At 36.5% G+C, this 21,792-nt stretch overlaps 1 protein-coding gene across 1 annotated transcript in view; it reads left to right on the plus strand.

Annotated features, from left to right (window-relative positions):
• The window catches only part of TMEM232 (transmembrane protein 232), a gene marked incomplete at both ends in the record, with an annotated part of 245,982 nt that extends 224,547 nt beyond the window's left edge, over nucleotides 1-21,435 (plus strand). Inside the window, 4 exon segments of the mRNA XM_079701591.1 lie at nucleotides 16,721-16,814; nucleotides 21,179-21,282; nucleotides 21,284-21,368; nucleotides 21,370-21,435. Coding sequence (XP_079557717.1) covers nucleotides 16,721-16,814; nucleotides 21,179-21,282; nucleotides 21,284-21,368; nucleotides 21,370-21,435 — 349 coding nt within the window.
• Between the last annotated feature and the right edge of the window lie 357 nt (nucleotides 21,436-21,792).

Consider the following 21,792-nt stretch of genomic DNA (forward strand, 5'->3'; position numbering starts at 1 on the left):
AAGATCAGTAATAAGACAAGGATGTCTACTCTTGCCACTTTTATAGTTTTGGAAGTCCTAGCCATGGCAATCAGAGAAGAAAAAAAAAGGGATACAAATTGGAAAAGGAGAAGTCAAACTGTCACCGTTTGCAGATGACATGATACTATGCATAGAAAATTCTAAAGATGCCACAAGTAAACTACTAGAACTAATCAATGAATTTGGTAAGGTTTTAGGATACACAATTAATGCACAGAAATCTCTGGCATTCCTACACACCAACAACAAAAGGTCACAAAGAGAAATTAAGGAAACAGTCACATTTACCACTGCAACAAAAAGAATAAAATACCTAGGAATAAACCTGCCTAAGGAGGCAAAAGACTTGTACTCAGAAAACTATAAAACACTGATGAAAGAAATCAAAGATGACATAAACAGATGGAGAGATATACCGTGTCCTTGGAAGAATCAAAATTGTGAAAATGACTATACTACCCAAAGCAACCTACAGACTCAATGCAATCCCTATCAAACTACCAATGGCATTCTTCACAGAATTAGAGCAAAAAAACTTGCAACTCATATGGAAACACAAAAGACCCTGAATAACCAAGGCAATCTTGAGAAGGAAAAATGGAGTTTTCAGGCTCCCTGACTTCAAACTATACCACAAAGCTACAGTATTCAAGACAGTATGGTGCTGCCACAGAAACAAATATAGACCAGTGGTACAGGATAGAATGACCAGAGATAAACCCATGCACATAAGGTCACCTAATTTACAAAAAAGGAGGAAACAACACACAGTGGAGAAAGGCAGCCTGTTCAATAAGTGGTGCTGGGAAAACTGGACAGCTACGTGTAAAAGAATAAAATTAGAACACTATGTAACACCATAAACAAACATAAACTCCAAATGGATTAAAGACCTAAATGTAAGACCAGACACTATAAAACTCTTACAGGACAACATAGGAAAAACACTCTTTGACATAAACCACAGCAAGATCTTTTTTGACCCACCTCCTAGAGTAATGGAAATAAAAACAAAAATAAACTAATGGGACTTAATGAAACTTCAAAGCTTTTGCACAGCAAAGGAAATCATAAACAAAACGAAAAGACAACCCTCACAATGGGAGAAAATATTTGCAAATGAAACAACAGACAAAGGATTAATCTCCAAAATATACAAACAGCTCATGGAGCTCAATATCAAAAAAACAAACAATCCAGTTAAAAAATGGGCAGAAGGCCTAAATAGACATTTCACCAAGGAAGACATACAGGTGGCCAAGAAGCACATGAAATGATGCTCAACATCACTAATTATTAGAGAAATGCAAATCAAAACTACAGTGAGGTATCACCTCATGCTGGTCAGAATGGCAGTTATCAAAAAAGCTAGAAACAATAAATGCTGGAAAGGGTGTGGTGAAAATGGAACCCTCCTGCACTGTTGGTGGGAATGTAAATTGATACAACCACTATGGAAAACAGTATGGAGATTCCTTAAAAAAACTGAAAATAGAATTACCATATGACCCAGCAATCCCACTACTGGGCAAATACCCTGAAAAATACCATAATTCAAAAAGAGACATATACCACAATGTTCATTGCAGCAGTATTTACAATAGCCAAGACATGGAACCAACCTAAATGTCCATTGACAGATGAATGGATCAAGAAGATGTGGCATATATATACAATGGAATATTACTCAGCCATGAAAATTGATTTATTTGCAGTGAGGTGGATGGACCTAGAGTCTGTCATACAGATTGAAGTAAGTCAGAAAGAGAAAAAAACCATATGTTAATGCATATATATGGAATCTTAAAAAAAAAAAAGGTACTTATGCAGGGCAGGAATAAAAATGTAGACATTGAGAATGGACTTGAGGACACAGGGTGGGAGGGGAAAGCTGGGGCAAAGTGAGAGTAGCATTGGCATATATACACTACCGAATGTAAAATAGTTAGCTAGTGGGAAGCAGCAGCATAGCACAGGGAGATCAGCTCGGTGCTTTGCAATGACCTAGACAGGTGGGATAGGGAGGATGGGAGGGAGGCTCAAGAGGGAGGGGATATGGGGACCTATGTACGCATATGTCTGACTCACTTTGGTGTACAAAAGAAACTAACACAGTATCGTAAAGCAATTATATTCCAATAAAGATCCATTATAAAAATCAACTACAAGAAAAAGAAATTGTAAAAACCACAAACACATGGAAGCTAAACAATATGCTACTAAACAAGCAATGGATCACTGCAGATATCAAAAAGGAAATCAGAAAATACCTAGAGACAAATGAAAATGAAAACATGATGATCGAAAGCCTGTGGCTTGCAGCAAAAGAAATTCTAAGAGGAAAGTTTATAGCAAAACAAGCTCGCTTAGGAAACAAGAAAAATCTCAAATAAACAACCTAACTTTACACCTAAAGGAAGTAGAGAAGAAGTACAAAGCCCAAAGTAGTAGAAGAAAAGAAATCATAAAGATTGGAGAAGAAATAAGTGAAATAGCAACTAAAAAACAAGAGAATATCAATGGAGCTAAAAACTGGTTCTTTGAAAAGATAAACAAAATTGATAAACCTTTAACCAGGCTCATCAAGAAAAACAGGGAGTGGGCCCAAATCAATAAAATGAGGAAGGAAAAAGAAGTTATAACTGATAGCACAAATGACAAAAGATCATAAGAGATTACTATGAACAGCTATATGCCAATAAAATGGACAACCTAGAAGAAATGGACAAATTCTTAGAAATGTACAATCTTCTAAGATTGAACCAGGAATAAATAGAAAAATGTGAACAGACAAATTACCTGTAATGAAATAGAATCAGTAATTTAGAAACTCCCCAAAAACAAAAGTCCAGGACCAGATGTCTTCACAGATGAATTCTACTAAATATGTAGAGAAGAATTAACACCTATCCTCTCAAATTATTCGAAAAATAATTGGAGAGGAAGGAATACTCCCAAGCTTTCTATGAGGCCAATATCACCCTGAAACTAAAACTAGATAAAGGTGTCACAAAAAAAGAAAATTACAGGCCAGTATCACTGATAAATATAGACACAAACCACCTCAATCAAATATTAGCAAACTGAACAATACATTAAAAGGATCAGGGAGGAACCAAAATGGCGGAGAAGGACGTGCTCTCACTCCCTCTTGCAAGAATACCAGAATCACAACTAGCTGCTGGACAATCATTGACAGGAAGACACTGGAACTCACCAAAAAAGATACCCCACATCCAAAGACAAAGGAGAAGCCACAGTGAGACAGTAGGAGGGGCGCAATCATAGTAAAATCAAATCCCATAACTGTTGGGTGGGTGACTCACAGACTGGAGAACAATTATACCACAGAAGTCTACCCACTGGACTGAAGGTTCTGAGCCCCACGTCAGGCTTCCCAACCTGGGGTTCCGGCAATGGGAGGAGAAATTCCTAGAGAATCAGACTTTGAAGCCTAGCGGGAACTGATTGCAGGACTTCGACAGGACTGGGGGAAACAGACTCCACTCTTGGAGGGCACACACAATGTAGTGTGTGCATGGGGACCCAGGGGAAGGAGCAATGACCCGAGGGGGATGGAACCAGACCTACCTGCTAGTGTTGGGGGGTCTCTTGCAGAGATGGGGGGGTGGTGCTGTGGCTCATCGTGGGACAAGGACACAGGCAACAGAAGTTCTGGGGAGTACACCTTGGCGTGAACCCTCCCAGAGTCTGTCATTAGCCCTGCGAAAGAGCCCAGGTAGCCTCCAGTATTGGGTTGCCTCAGGCCAAACAACCAACAGGGAGGGAACCCAGCCCCACCCATCAGCAATCAAGCAGATTAAAGTTTTACTGAGCTCTGCCCACCACCAGTACGTCCCATCAGGAAACTTACACAAGCCTCTTAGACAGCCCATCCACCAGAGGGCAGACAGAAGAAGCAAGAAGAACTACAATCCTGCAGCCTGTGGAACAAAAACCACATTCACAGAAAGACAAGATGAAAAGGCAGAGGGCTATGTACCAGATGAAGGAACAAGATAAAACCCCAGAAAAACAACTAAATGAAGTGCAGATAGGCAACCTTCCAGAAAAAGAATTCAGAATAATGATAGTGAAGATGATCCAGGACCTCGGAAAAAGAATGGAGGCAAAGATTGAGAAGATGAAAGAAATGTTTAACAAAGACCTAGAAGAATTAAAGAACAAACAAACAGAGATGAACAATACAATAACTGAAATGAAAACTACTCTAGAAAGAATCAATAGCAGAATAACTGAAGCAGAAGAACGGATAAGTGACCTGGAAGACAGAATGGTGGAATTCAGTGCTGCAGAACACAATAAAGAAAAAAGAATGAAAAGAAAAGAAGACAGCCTAAGAGACCTCTGGGACAACATTAAACGCAACAACATTTGCATTACAGGGGTCCCAGAAGGAGAAGAGAGAGAGAAAGGACCCGAGAAAATATTTGAAGAGATTATAGTAGAAAACTTCCCTAACATGGGAAAGGAAATAGCCACCCAAGTCCAGGAAGTTCAGAGAGTCCGATACAGGATAAACCTAAGGAGAAACACACTGAGACACACAGTAATCAAATTGGCAAAAATTAAAGACAAAGAAAAATTATTGAAAGCAGCAAGAGAAAAATGACAAATAACATACAAGGGAACTCCCATAAGGTTAACAGCTGATTTCTCAGCAGAAACTCTACAAGTCAGAAGGGAGTGGCATGATATAATTAAAGTGATGAAAGGGAAGAACCTACAACCAAGATTACTCTACCTGGCAAGGATCTCATTCAGATTCGAAGGAGAAATCATAAGCTTTACAGACAAGCAAAAGCTAAGAGAATTCAGAACCACCAAACCAGCTCTATAACAAATGCTAAAGGAACTTCTGTAAGTGGGAAGCACAAGAGAAGAAAAGGATCTACAAAAATAAACCCAAAACAATTAAGAAAATGTTCATAGGAACATACATATTGGTAATTACCTTAAATGGGAATGTATTAAATGCTCCAGCCAAAAGACACAGACTTGCTGAATGGATACAAAAACAAGACCCATATATATGCTGTCTACAAGAGACACACTTCTGACCTAGGGACACATACAGACTGAAAGTGAGGGGATGGAAAAAGATATTCCATGCAAAAGGAAATCAAAAGAAAGCTGGAGTAGCTATAGTCAAATCAGATAAAATAGACTTTAAAATAAAGAATGTTACAAGAGACAAGAAAGGACACTACAATGATCAAGGAATCAATCCAAAAGAAGTTATAACAATTTTAAATATATATGCCCTCAACATAGGAGCACCTCAATACATAAGGCAATTGCTAACAGCTATAAAAGAGGAAATCAACAGTAACACCATAATAGTGGGAGACTTTAACACCTCACTTACACCAATGGACAGATCATCCAAAAAGAAAATAAAGAAACAGAAGCTTTAAATGACACAATAGACCAGATAGATTTAACTGATATTTATAGGACATTTCATCCAAAACCAGCATATTACACTTTCTTCTCAAGTGCACCCAGAACATTCTCCAGGATAGATCACATCTTGGTTCACAAAGCAAACCTCAGAAAATTTAACAAAATTGAAATCATATCAAGTATCTTTTCTGACCACAACGCTAAGAGATTAGAAATGAATTACAGGGAAAAAACCATAAAAAACACAAACACATGGAGGCTAAACAATACATTCCTAAACAACTGAAGCAATCAAAGAGGAAATCAAAAAATACCTAGAGACAAATGACAATGAAAACATGATCCAAAACCTATGAGATGCAGTTCTAAGACGGAAGTTTATAGCTATACAAACCTACCTCAAGACACAAGAAAAATCTCAAGTAAACAATCTAACCTTACACCTAAAGGAACTAGAGAAAGAAGAACAAACAAAACCCAAAGTTAGCAGAAGGAAAGAAATCATAAAGATCAGAGCAGAAATAAATGAAATAGAAACAGAAAACAATAGCAAAGATCAATAAAACTAAAAGCTGGTTCTTTGAGAAGATAAACAAAATTGATAAACCATTAGCCAGACTCATCAAGAAAAAGAGGAAGAGGACTCAAATCAATAAAACTAGAAATGAAAAAGGAGAACTTAAAACAGACACCACAGAAATACAAAGCATCCTAACAGACTACTACAAGCAACTCTATGCCAATAAAATGGACAACCTGGAATAAATGGACAAATTCTTAGAAAGGTATAACCTTTGAAGACTGAAGCAGGAAGAAACAGAAAATATGAACAGACCAATCACAAGTAATGAAATTGAAACTGTGATTAAAAATCTTCCAACAAACAAAAGTCCAGGACCAGATGGCTTCACAGGTGAATTCTATCAAACATTTAGAGAAGAGCTAACACCCATCCTTCTCAAACTCTTCCAAAAAATTGCAGAGGAAGGAACACTCCCAAACTCATTCTATGAGGCCACCATCACCCTGTTACCAATACCAGACAACGATACTACAAAAAGAGAAAATTACAGACCAATATCACTGATGAATATAGATGCAAAAATCCTCAACAAAATACTAGCAAACAGAATCCAACAACACATTAATAGGATCACACTCCATGATCAAGTGGGATTTATCACAGGGATGCAAGGATTCTTCAGTACATGCAAATCAATCAGTGTGATATACCATATTAACAAATTGAAGAAGTAAAACCATATGATCATCTCAATAGATGCAGAAAAAGCTTTTGACAAAATTCAACACCCATTTATGATAAAAACTGTCCAGAAAGTGGGCATAGAGGGAACCTACCTCAACATAATAAAGGCCATATATGACAAACCTACAGCAAACATCATTCTCAATGTTGAAAAACTGAAAGCATTTCCTCTAAGATCAGGAATGAGACAAGGATGTCCACTGTTACCACTGTTATTCAGCATAGTTTTGGAAGTCCTAGCCACAGCAATCAGAGAAGAAAAAGAAATAAAAGGAATACAAATTGGAAAGCAAAAATAAAACTGTCACTGTTTGCAGATGACATGATACTATACATAGAGAATCCTAAAAATGCCACCAGAAAACTAGTAGAGCTAATCAATGAATTTGGTAAAGTTGCAGGATGCAAAATTAATGCACAGAAATCTTTTGCATTCCTATATATTAATGATGAAAAATCTGAAAGAGAAATTAAGGAAACAATCCCATTTACCATTGCAACAAAAAATATAAAATACCTAGGAATAAACCTACCTAGGGAGCCAAAACACCTGTATGCAGAAAACTATAAGACACTGATGAAAGAAATTAAAGATGATACCAACAGATGGAGAGATATACCATGTTCTTGGATTGGAAGAATCAGTATTGTGAAAATGACTATACTACCCAAAACAATCTACAGATTCAATACAATCCCTATAAAATTATGAATGGCATTTTTTATGGAACTAAAACAAATCATCTTAAAATTTGTATGGAGACACAAAAGACCCCAAATAGCCAAAGCAGTCTTGAGGGGGAAAAACGGAGCTGAGGGAATCAGACTCCCTGACTTCAGACTATACTACAAAGCTACAGTAATCAAGACAATATGGTACTGGCACAAAAACAGAAACAGTGGTCAATGGAACAAGATAGAAAGCCCAGAGATAAACCCATGCACCTATGGTCAACTAATCTGACAAAGGAGGCAAAGATATACAATGGAGAAAAGACAGTCTCTTCAGTAAGTGGTGCTGGGTGGACAGCTACTTGTAAAAGAATGAAATTAGAACACTCCATAACATCATACACAAAAATAAACTCAAAATGGTTTCGAGACTGAAATGCAATACCAGACACTATAAAACCCTTAGGGGAAAACATAGGAAGAACACTCTTTGACATAAATCACAGCAAGATCTTTTTTGATCCACCTCCTAGAATAATGGAAATAAAAACAAAAATAAACAAATGGGACCTAATGAGACTTCAAAGCTTTTGCATGGCAAAGTAAACCATAATCAAGACGAAAAGACAACCCTCAGATGTGAGAAAATATTTGCAAATGAATTAATGGAAAAAGGATTAATCTCCAAAATATATAAACAGCTCCTGCAGCTCAATATTAAAGAAACAAACAACCCAATCCAAAAATGGGCAGAAGACCTAAATAGACATTTCTCCAAAGACATACAGATGGCCAAGAAGCACATGAAAAGCTGCTCAGCATCACTAACTATTAGAGAAATGCAAATCAAAACTACAATGAGTATCACCTCACACCAATTAGAATGGGCATCATCAGAAAATCTACAAACGACAAATGCTGGAGAGGATGTGGAGAAAAAGGAATCCTCTTGCACTGTTGGTGGGAATGTAAATTGATACAGCCACTATGGGGAACAGTATGGAGGTTCCTAAAAAAACTAAAAATAGAATTACCATATGATCCAGCAATCCCACTACTGGGCATATACCCAGAGAAAACCATAATTCAAAAAGGCACATGTACCCCAATGTTCATTGCAGCACTATTTACAATAGCCAGGTCATAGAAGCAACCTAAATGCCCATCGACAGACGAATGGATAAAGAAGTTGTGGTACATATATACAATGGAATATTATTCAGCCATAAAAAGGAACGAAATTGAGTCATTTGTTGAGACGTGGATGGACCTAGAGGCTGTCATACATAGTGAAGTAAGTTAGAAAGAGAAAAACAAATATCGTATATTAGTGCATATATGTGGAACGTAGAAAAATGGTACAAATGAAGTAGTTTGCAGGGCAGAAATTGAGACACAGATGTAGAGAACAAATGTGTGGACACCAAGAGGGGAAAACCGCAGTGCGGTGGGGATGGTGGTGTGTTGAATTGGGCAATTGGGATTGCCGTGTATACACTGATGTGTATTAAATTGATGACTAATAAGAACCTGCAGTATAAAAAAACAAACAAAAAACAACTAATACTAAACTGTCTTTGGGTTATTTGTATGGAAATATGTTAATATAAATGTTTCAGACATTACATGAAATTTCTAAAAATCTTATATATTCTGGTATAATGTTATAAGTCATAATTCTAGTTATTACTTTAAAATGTATATCTCAGAAATAACTAAATTTCCTTGTCAATTGCATTATTATGAACTTTCATCATATCTTTAACCATGGTCATTTTTAAGTCTTTTGTCATTTACAGACAGTTCTGGGTGTACTCTGATGCTTTTGAAAAACTGTTCCTATAAAAGGGTTTCATCTTCAAGGAATTCATGGAAAAGACTCTGACAAGTACAGGTTTCTGGTAACTGACTATACTGCTGAACTGAATGAATAAGCATTTTCAGAACTCTAATGGAAAACTGATGAATTCATAAAAGTGCTAACAAAAGATCAAGATGAAAAAAAAATTAATTACATGGGAGTGAGTGAACTGATGAGGATGATTATAAATTTTGTGACTTTCTGTTTGAATAATAATTTTAAAAATCCCACAAGGACTCTGAGGCAAAAAATATACAAATCAATTTTCACTACAAAGTAAAGGAGCTGTTACAGTGGAGGATTACTGGACTGAATGTCAATATTATGACATAGTATGAGTGTGTTTTGTGTTTGTTAATTGCAATCATTGTTGCTTTTGTTGTGGTCATCCATTTACAATGCTTGGTGTCAGTTTATTTATCTCTTGTAAAAATAAAATATAGTGTGTATGTGTGAGAAAAAAAAAAAGGATCAGACACCATGATCACAAGGGACTTATCCCAGGGATGCCACAATTTTTTAATATCTGCAAATCAATCAGTGTGGCACACCACATTAACAAACTGAAGAATAGAAACAGTATGATCATCTCAATAGATGCAGGATAAACTTCTGCCAAATTTCAAACTCCATTTATTTAAAAAATTCTACAGATAGTGTGCATAGAGGAAGCATACCTCAACATAATAAAGGCCATATATGACAAACCCATAGGTAACATCATACTCAATGGTGAAAAGCTGAAAGCATTTCCTCTAAGATCAAGAACAAGACAAGGTTGCCCACTCTTGTCACTTGTATTCAACACAGTATTGGAAGTCCTAGCCACAGTAATTAGAGAACAAAAAAGAAATAAAAGGAATCCACATTGGAAAGCAAAAGTAAAACTGTCACTGTTTGCAGGTGACATGATACTACACATAAAAAATCCTAAAGTTGCCACCAGAAAACTACTAGAGCTCATCAATGAATTTGGTAAAGTTTGCAGGATACAAAATTAATGCACATAAATCTCTTGTATTAATATACACTAACAGACTATCAGAAAGAGAAATTAATGAACCCAACCCATTTACCATCACATCAAAAATAATAAAATACCTAGACATAAATCTACCTAAGGAGGTAAAAGACCTGTACTCAGAAAATTGTAAGACACTGCTGAAAGAAATTGAAGACAACACAAAAGAGATGGAAAGATAAACTGCGTTCTTTGATTGTAAGAATTAATATTGTTACAAGGGCCAAACTACCCAAGGCAGTGTACAGATTCAGTTCAATCCCTACCAAAATACCAAGGGCATTTTTCACAGAACTAAAACAAATAATTTTAAAAGACCCTGAATAGGTGAAACAATCTTGAGAAAAGAAGAACAGAGCTGGAAGAATCATGCTCTCTGACTTCAGTCTATACTCCAAAGCTTCAGAAAGCAAATCAGTATGGTACTGGCACAAAAGCAGACACATACATTAATGGAACAGAATAGAAAGCCCAGAAATGCTCACACACTTATGGTAAATTAATCTATGACAAAGAGACATGGATATACAATGGAGATAAAACAGTCTCTTTAAAAAGTGGTGCTGGGACAAATGGACAGCTACATGTAAAAGAATGAAATTAGAACATTCTCTAACACCATATACAAAAATAAACTCAAAATGGATTAAAGACCTAAATGTAAATAAAAGTAAAGACCTACACGTAAGACCAAAGCCCATAAAACTCCTAGAGCAATACATAGGCTGAACTGTTTTTGGGGGGGATCTTTCTCTTAAAGCACAGGAAATAAACAAATGTGACCTATTTAAACTTGAGCTTTTGCACAAAAAAAGGCAACCACCAACAAAACAGAAAGACATCCTACTGAATGGGAGAAAATATCTGTAAATGGTATGACCAATAAGGGGTTAACCTCCAAAATATATAAACACCTCATACAACTCAACATCAAAAAAACAAACAACTTGATTTTTAAAATGGAAAGGAGATCTGAATAGACATTTTTCCAAAAAGGACATGCAGATGGCCAACAGGCACATGAAAAGCTACTCTACATCATTAATCATATGGAAAATGCAAGTCAAGATCACAATGAGCTATCACCTCACACTTGTCAGAATGGCTTTCTTCAAAAAGAACACATATAACAAACATTGGCAAGGATGTAGAGAAAAGGGACCTCTTTTACACTGTTATTGGGAATGTAAACTGGTGCAGCCACTGTGGAAAACAGTATGGAGGTTTCTCAAAAAACTAAAAACAGAACTACCATATGACCTAGCAATTCCACTCCTGGGTGTATATCCAAGAAAACAGAAAACAACAAACAAAAACTCGAAGCACTAATTAAAAAACAAACAAACATACATCCCAGTGTTCACTGCAGCATTATTTACAATTGCCAAGATATGGAAGCAACTTAAGTGTTCATCAGCAGATTAATAGATAAAGATGTGGTATATATGTACAATGGACTACTACTCAGTCATGAAAAAGAATGAAAATTTGCCATTTGCTACATGGATTGACTTGAAGGATCTTACACTAAGTGAAATTAGTCAGACAGAAAAAACTTTATGATATCACTTATATGTGAAATCTAAAAAATACAACAAACTAGTGAATATAACAAAGCAGAAAGAGACTCACAGATATAATGAACTAGTGGTTACCAGTAGGGAGAGAGAAGAGGAAGGGGCAAGATAGGGGTAGTGAACAAAGAGGTATAAACTATTATGTATAAAGTAAGTTACAAAGATTCCAAAAGAGGAAATAGAGCCAATACTGACAATAACTATAAATGCAGTATAACCTTTAAAGTTGTAAATCACTGTATTGTACACCTGTTACTTATATAATGTACATGAAATATACTGCAATAATTTTTTTATTTAAAAATAAATAAAAAATTTAAAAAATGGACACATTAGAAGGATCATACACCATGATCATGTGGGATTTACCTCTTGAATGCAAGGATGATTCAACATATGTAAATCAATAAATGTGATATATACCACATTGATAGAATGAAAGATAGTAACCATATGATTATCTCACTAGATGCAGAAAAGGCATTTGACAAAATTCAAATTTTCACATTTTCATGATAAAAACTCTCAACAAATTGGGTATAGAAGGGGTATTCTTCAAGATAACAAAGGATATAAATGATAAGCCCACAGCTAACATCATACTCAATTACAATTATTTGGAATAAGTTAAGTTTAGGATCAGTGAAAGGTCCTATATCCATGACATTTTTGAGAATCATACATCCATGCTGGACCTCAAAAATGAAAATGAAGTATACTAGAGAAAATGCCAACCAACGAGTCTGTGCGTGTTCAATTTCTCTCAAAGAAAAGTGGGATAAGGGATCAAAGTCATTCAATTGCTGAACAAGGATATAATTCTGTGGTTTGTTTAAATAATACAGTATCTTCCCCTCATTGGGTAATTCCAAAGATTATTATAGTCTGCCTGAGATAAAAGCAAACAGAGGAACAGAGTGATAACTAATACTAAGTGGCAGGATGAAGACTTGCTTAGAGATCTGAGTCCAGAACCTGCTGAATTGATTAGGTCAGAGGGGGAGATGCAGGATTAAAGAGGCATGAGACATGGTTATTCACATGCTCCTGGGGAGTACCTTCTAAAGGGATGCTCACTCCATATTTTACATCCTCAGAAGAGCTTGGGGACTTGAAAAACCATAACTCTATAAAGAACAGTATTATCCCTTGTTTTGGTTTTTTTGTGTGCGCTTTTTTCTCTTTTTGTAAGTATCTCTGTATATTTCTTATCCTTGGTATATTAAAAAAAAAATGAACATGTCCTGAATGTCTTTTCTTCAGTCCGTAATCATCTTATTGGGACAAAACCATGCATAACTCATTCAGTACATTTTATCTTACTCTCGGGCTAAGTTAAATTATGTCATCTCCCATGTTTGTCCACCAGAGAACCCTGTTTTACAGCAAATTTTCCAGTGTACTATAAATGTCTCTTTACATGTCTCCCTCCCATGTGAACTTTGAATTTCTGGACGCAGTATCTAAGTTAAATTTTTTTCTCTTCTCAGTCCTTATAATAACATTCCTCCTGCAATAAATGTTTGAGCAAATGAATGAATGAGTGAATAAATGAGTCACCTACTCTTCCCTTAAACGTATTCTAGGTTCCATCCTTTTCAGTCTGTGTGTTTCTCCCCAAATAAGTGCTTTGTTTCCTTTGTCTGAATTTTTGTTCCTGCTTTGTCATCTATAGTGGGTTGAACTGTGTCCTCCAAAAGATGTGTCAAAGTGCTAGGCCCCCATACTTGTCAATGTGACCTTATCTGGGTAGCTAAGATAAGGATTTCAAGATAAGATCATCTTGAATTAGGGTGTATCAAAGAGAAATTGCACCAGACAAATTAAACAGGCAAAGAAAACTTCACTCAAGTCTTGCAATAAGGGAGAGAGATTGAACTTAACTCCCCTGAAACAAAAGACAGGAGGTTTTTTGATGCTGAGGTGAGCTAGTGGAAATGTATTGGAAGATGTTAGAGGAGAGGTTGGTCAATGTGATTAGGTCATTGTGTTTGCTAATTGCCACCTAAGTAAGATTCCTACTCTCCCACAGAGACTGGAAGATAGGAGCACTATCTTTCTTGATGATTTTATTTTAAAGGGATGGCTCCCAGGTCCTTGAGAAAAGTGTTCCTGGATAATAAAACTGGCGAAAGGCTGGGAGAAGAGAAATAATTTACAATTGCAAGTTTTCTGCAGTAAAAGCTCTAAGACAAGGGAGATCAGGTGCCTAGAGTCAGGAAGAAGCCTGTCTAAGCTTAGTCAAGCTTAAGGCTGTCTTGGTCACATGGGCCCTAAATCCAGTGTCCTTGTGTCCTTGTAAGAGACAGAAAAGCAGCAGACATAGAGACATGGAAGGAGAAGGCCATTTGGAGACAGAGACAAAGATGGGAGTGATGTATCTACAAGCCAAAGAATGCTAAGGATTTCCAACAGCTACTAGAAGCTAAGAGAAGCCTGGAATGCATTCTCCAGAGCCTTCAGAGGAACCAACCCTGCCAACACCTTGATTTAGGACTTCTGGCCTCTAGAACTGTAAGAAAATGGATTTCTGGGTTTTAAGACTACCATTTTGTGGTAATTTGTTATGGCACACCGAGGATTGTAATATACCATGTTTCTGGGAAGATTTTTCTCTACTTCCCATTTAATTCCAAACATAAAAATTGTACATCTCATTTAAGCCTCATCTTAATTGTTTTGTCTTCCATTACTTTTTCTCTTATTTTATTCTCTTCTCTTTTAGTACCACCTAAAAGTCATGGCTTATTCCTCTGAATTTTTTTGATAATGATAATGACAAGGATAGTATAGCTGAAACTTGTTTAGTATTTGCTCCATCAAAGGTATTTATGTCTTATCCCTTTTTAATTTTACAAATACATAACAAGGAAGGTACTATTATTTTTCTCGTATTAAAATTGGAGACACCAAGGAACAGAGTGATAAATAATACTAAGTGGCAGGATGAAAATTTGCTTAGAGATCTGAGTCCAGAACCTGTTTCTTAACCATTTTACTACATTTTTCTGTTTATATCATTGAATACTTACCTGTCTTATGTCTCATGTTGTATTATAGTTATTTATACATTTTTCTTTTCCAGTACAAACTATTCAACTGAGATAACTAGAAATCAGGTGCACAAGCATATCCATCTAATCTTCCCACTTTAAAGGCTTTCTAACATTATGTATATTGTTATGCATGTCTTTAAACTTTTATAATTCAAGAAGGAATTTGAGGCAACTTGCTTCAACACCTTTAACCTTTAACTAATTTAAAAGTTCTGTCTCATTTATGTTTTCACAGCATTTAGCACAATTCTTTGAATATCAGAAGTGCCCAGATTTGTTGAATGAATATAGTTAACCCAAGTCTCAGCCGCAGATGCCCCCTAACTCCCCAGCATTCTAGAATCATTTTAATATTTCAAAGAATGGCTAGGGGCCCTATTCTCCATGCAGTGGGAAGCTCACTGCCCTTCTGCCCCACAATACTTGTGAATCTTATGGGTTAGGAGAGGGCTCCATATATTTTCCCTGGTCACCTGTCACTTGAGTTATTTTCCTTTGGATCCATGCTATTAGCTCCACTCTAATGACCTACCTCTTGAGACTGTCGTCTTCTTGCTCTACTGGACACTGCTCTGCTGACATAAGAGTGTTGTGTGGTAGACTCTCATTGATGGCCTGGAATATAAAGGGGATTAAAACATCACAACTTTCATTTATTCATTCAGTAATTTACCAAACATACACACATTCATTCAGTGTCTAGTGGCACTGTGTAGGTCACTGTGGAGTCAATGATAAGCAAACAAAGTCTCCACAATCATATAGCTCATATTTCTAGTCAGGAAAAAAAATTTCATACAGGCTCACAGATAAATGTAAAGTTATGATTGAAATAAGTATGATGAAGGAAAGGCCCATGGCGGATTGAGAGCTATGGTAATGGGCTTGAACTGAGAAGCTGAAGAAAAAGTAGGCATTAACCAGCCCTGCAGCAAGAGAGAGGAGGAGGAGAAGGACATTGGAGAAAGGGGTGGTGAGCTCACAATTTCTTCATAATAAATTTAATAATATAATTATTATGTGGATGGTTTAATACTAAATTTCCACTAGTTTAGGACCCAGCTTTGTACTGCCAACACTTCCACTGAGCTGTTGCTAAACTGTCTGCCACAGTTCCACCCTTATTTGAGAGAAGTATTGAAGTCACATCATTTTTTTTTCTTTTTTAGTATATCTTACATCAAATTCTTAGGCTTAGAATTCCACCAGAACTTCCAGGGTCATGGGGCTGTGTACAGCGACGGGCACTTTCATCTCCCTGTTGGGCATAGTCTACTTCAGGCTCCCTTAAGCCTTTCATACTCTAGCCTCTCATTTGCTACTGACCAGCTGTAGTATTTACATCTCCTAGCAGAAGATTGCCTTTTTATTATTTTCTAGTTCTCATTCTATATGTCATGCCCTACCCTCAGAAATGTCAGTTTTAAGAACCCAAATGGCTTACAGAAACTAAAACCTAATATGTAGTAGTCTACACAGAGTAGTTTTCTATGTTAACAATATAGAATCAAAATTCTTAATAGGGCTTCCCTGGTGGCGCAGTGGTTGAGAGTCTGCCTGCCGATGCAGGGGATGCGGGTTCGTGCCCCGGTCTGGGAGAATCCCACGTGCCGCGGAGCAGCTGGGCCCGTGAGCCATGGCCGCTGGGCCTGTGCATCCGGAGCCTGTGCTCCGCAACGGGAGAGGCTACAACGGTGGGAGGCCCACGTACCGCAAAAGAAAAAAAAAAAATTCTTAATAATGAGGATTTGTAAATCTATATATTCCGTGGAGGAAGACTATACCTAATATTGGATCTCTTCTTGTGCTATTTTGAAGAGAACATTCTTCTATGCCAGAAATCCCCTTGTTTCCATATCCAGATTTTTTTACCAAGGCAGACAAAGAGTTGGCAAGAATCATTGACCATCATGTGAGATTGACTTTCTTAAACTAGCAGCAAAACCTTTGTTCTTTAAAGGCATTTTGAATCAGAAATTGTAGTTCTGAGATGGAAACATTAATATATGGAACTCAAAAGTAGAACCATGACTGAGATTTGCTAAACTGAATTATATCTCACTGTACTATCTATATACCTCAGGGCCTTCATTGGGTTACAGAAAATTTGGCTTTCTATCATTTACAAAATACTAGCCTTATCCTGTTTCCTGAATTAGTTCTGATTTTTTTGTGACAAGAATCTGATACTGAATACTGAACACTGATTTCTTCTGTAGTGTAGTTTTAACAACAGAATAAAAATCTTTTGACTCAATTTTCAGTGACCATTCTTTACCCCTGAAATATTAGAAAGACTTTAATCATTCTGTTCTTGGTATCAGTTAAATAAGCAGTGACAATACAAGGCCATTTACTTAACATATTTTAATCCACTGAGCTTTTTTTTTTTTTTTTTTTTTTTGCGGTACGTGGGCCTCTCACTGTTGTGGCCTCTCCCATTGCGGAGCACAGGCTCCGGACACACAGGCTCAGCGGCCATGGCTAATGGGCCCAGCCGCTCTGCAGCATGTGGGATCCTCCTGGACCGGGGCACGAACCCGTGTCCCCTGCATCAGCAGGCGGACTCTCAACCACTGCACCACCAGGGAAGCCCCATTGAGCTATATTTAATCAAAGATTTCTTGCCAAATCATTTTATGACTACTTCTTTTTAGGAGTAGAGTTGGAATAGGAGAGAGAGTACTTATTTTTGTTCTTTCTTTGAATACAATATAGATTCAATAGCATATAGAATGTGTTTAAATTATTTTTATCACCAGTATTATTCCTCAGATTGTATTTATATTCCCATGGTTTACATTCCTTTTAATTAGTGATATTTTGAGAAAGAATAAGTGATTATTTCATTTATTGATCCCATTAAATAGTTATTTATCACATAGTCAATATTTTAGCCACCCTAGCAGTGGCCACAAGTATTGGGGTTTGGAAACTGAATGATACCCTGGAATCACAAAATGAGAACTATAGTATTGTTATTTTATTCACTAATAACATTTATGCTAAACCAGTATATCATATGTACAGGGCATTATAAAAAATTCCTAATGGTTCATAAATTGCAACAACTATAATTTTACCATTCACTTCAACTAACTTATCTGGAATATATTACAAAAGATAACAGGTTGCCAATGTATATATACACACACATACATAGTGTAGTTTTAATAACAGAACAAAAATCTTTTGCCTTATCATTCTTTACCCTTGAAAGTTTTGAAAGACCTTGATCATTTTGTGATTAAACACATTGGCCTAAAGAGACAGAGGACAGTGTTTTGAGTGACAGAGAAGAGGCTAGGAAATGCTTCCTAAAAAACATTGTCTTTTCCTCCTTCCAAGGGTATAAGCAGTATCTAAGCAATCACTGCCATCAATCTTTATACAGACGGGTTAAGGAATACTTTCTGCAAATATGTTTGAGAATGGATAGGATCCAAATTGTTTGATCTGTGGCTAGCCTAATCAAATACTTAGCAGTTTAGTAGTATTGATTTGGGAAGGTTTATGAAAATTTCTCTGGATATCACATTTTAAAAAGTATTCATCTGGGCTTCCCTGGTGGCGCGGTGGTTGAGAGTCCGCCTGCCGATGCAGGAGACACGGGTTCGTGCCCCGGTCCGGGAGTATCCCACCTGCCGCGGAGCGGCTGGGCCCGTGAGCCATGGCCGCTGGGCCTGCGCGTCCGGAGCCTGTGCTCCGCGGCGGGAGAGGCCACAGCAGTGAGAGGCCCGTGTACCACCAAAAATAAAAAATAAAAAAAAAATTAAAAATTAAAATAAAAAGTATTCATCTGTATACTATTTCCTTTGACATAGCTATAACTATAGTGCTTTGTAGTTATATCTCACACTTTACAAAATGCTCTTACATTAGTTAATTTAATCCTTACAACAACTCTGTAAAACATTTACCAGTAAGAAGAATGTAGCTTTACAATTCAGTTAATTGTCCCAGGTTTTAAAGTTAGTAAATGACTGAGTCTATATATAAAACCAGATCCCTGGACTTCAAATCTACTTGTCAATTTTTCATAGTTGCTCAATTTCTTGGCTTATAATTACTAACCTAAATGGGGGAGGGAAGGTGGAATCTGTAGAACAGACAAGAAACAAAAACACACAGCTACAGTTTTAACTGTACCTGTTGAATTTTATCAAGTGTCCCTGATATGCAAGGAATAGGGCAGATACCTAATTGTTCAGCAGACATTAAGGTACTGTACCTTTTACACTGCTGGTACTCTATAGCGTGATGAATGAATCCTAAGTGAATGGGCTGAATAAAGCAGTATGGTACTTCTATTTCCCATCAACTTCAAGCATATCTGCATCCTCCTAGTTGCCACAATTGATGATAATAATGGGAAATAAAAGTAAAGACAATGATTTATCCAAATTGAATTTGTCATAGTCAACAGAGAAAAAAATGGGAAAAAGAAGTTTACATTTTTCTTGGGCTAACAAAAAGAAGGATTATACTGTTATGGTGCATTCCAGCCAAGCCAAATTCTAACAAGGAACTAAAAGAGGAAGAGCTGCCTCCTGGTGGTTTGCAATATGGTACCCCATTACTGCTTTTATACATGCTGTTCAGGAAACCAAAGAATTCTATTTTACTGAGAGTTCTTAAGAATTAATCCTCTGTTGATTTTTCACAAGGTAAAGATCAAAGTCGTAAAGTACATTGAGATCTCTCATAAAGGGTAAATTTTTAGATGTCTTTGTTTATAGGTACTATCATTATTACCAACTATTACTTTTATGTTATAACATAAAATTGGTGGTTTTTTCAAACAATTGATATTACGTAGTTTATAATATGAGAAAAAATTGTATGTCACAGATGGGTATCATAGAATTTTAGACTAAACCAAGGCCTAAATTTTAGCCTATGCTGGAATGTTCTGGATGTTTTGCCTCAATTTTCTGGATATTTCATGTAAAAATGGCTTCTGAGAAATGACACTTATATGAGTAATAACTGTGTGTAGAAACAGTCTCAAGATAAGTGCAGGAAACTTTCCTATTTCTTATGTCTTTAAAGTTTAACTGGAAATTTTAAAAGTAGATATGATTTTTTGTTTAATATTTAATCTGAGTGTGTTGACATTTAAAAAATATTTATTGCCTTTGGAAAGCTGAGTGATGAGTTGTGGATTCTGAGGTTTGGTTTTGCTTATGAATATCTGTATATCCCAGATGAAAAATCACAGTCATAATTCCCAGCACTGGTATATAGTAATTTTAAATTAATTGATAGGTTGTTAAGCATAGTCTTGTCGTTTGTGAGTGTGCATGGGCTGAGGGTGACAAAATGATCAATATAGGCTGTGTCTTTAAGAATTTTTAACATTTCATGCTAGGGGTCATTCTGCCCTGAACTTTTTACCTGGCCTGATGAGGTGATTACCACCTCTTTTTGCCACATCCCTCATTAAAGATATTAGAAGGGGAAAAAAATGATTATTTGGTTGATTTACCATCATTACTTCCAACTACTTATTCCTAGTACTCCTGCCTCCAGAGAATAGTATTATTGTCATGAAATAACGTGGTCAATTGAGAAGAATTCCTTAGAAGTATTTTTACTGGTCTGTTGCAAAATCAGTCTTTGCCCATTAATTTCATTTTCAATCTCATAAGTAATAAATAATATCACTATGCCTTTCACTTTAATTTGGTTTTTATTTTGCTTTGGATTGATTTTTCATTTTAGGATTCCATGCTATCATGTAAATACCAATATTAATGATGAAAGGAAATTCCTTTGGTGTATATAAATGTAAACCGTATTACCTCTTTTTTTGGATTGTTGGTTTATTACTATTAAAAATGCTAAGGGGGCTTCCCTGGTGGCGCAGTGGTTGAGAGTCCGCCTGCCGATGCAGGGGAAACGGGTTCGTGCCCCGGTCTGGGAAGATCCCACATGCCGTGGAGCGGCTGGGCCCGTGAGCCATGGCCGCTGGGCCTGTGCGTCTGGAGCCTGTGCTCCGCAACGGGAGAGGCCACAACAGTGAGAGGCCCACATACCACAAAAAAAAAAAAAAAAAAAATGCTAAGGGAGAATTCTGTCTTTTGTGGGTGTTATACACTTTCTAACAGATGGCTTTTATATTTTTCCAGTATGGTAGAGTATAAATTCATGAAGAATATCTGTGAGAAAAACTAAGAGAATAATTGGATATAAGAATCTGCATTTTGAGAAGCTAAACTCATATATTTTTTTCATGAAAAATCATATATAAATGACACTTTCTCTCTGTAACAGTGGCAGGAAGAGCTAAAGATGCAACAAAAGGAAGACGCAATATGTGAGGTGGAAGAATGGAAAGATAAAGAGTTAGAGGGAAAAAATTGCTTCCAAGAAATTATGAAGAGAAGAGAAACTACGCAAGCAAACCAAACCCTATGAGCTTCCTCCTAGGACTGAAGTAATTTCATTAGAAAAGAAAATGAGCCCCCAAAACTGAGGTCCATATGCCAGAAATCCATTGCATGAAAGAGACCAAGATAGCTACAGGCTAGGAAAAAATCCTTAATTAACTGTAAGCCATTTCTTAGAAAGGAGTTTACCCTGGTGCAGATTCTTTAATAGTCATATCTTAGTCCCAAATTAACAGTTAGCACTTAGTCACATTTGAGTGAAGTATTTTACTAGATAAATGTTTTCAAGAACGTGGCTAGAACTAATTGACTCTTATCTTGTGATCGTACACATACTTAATGATTCTCAGAGTATTGATTTTCATTGGACAGTTAGATGAAAATGAATTGCAAATTATTAATGAGTCACAAATAAGAACTATTTCTTGAAAATGGAATGAACATCAACTGATACTCCTATAATAGCTATTATACTAATAAAAGAGGTAAGGCCCCCAC

This window comes from Hyperoodon ampullatus (genome assembly GCF_949752795.1).
Source record: "Hyperoodon ampullatus genome assembly, chromosome: 4".
NCBI lineage: Eukaryota > Metazoa > Chordata > Mammalia > Artiodactyla > Ziphiidae > Hyperoodon > Hyperoodon ampullatus.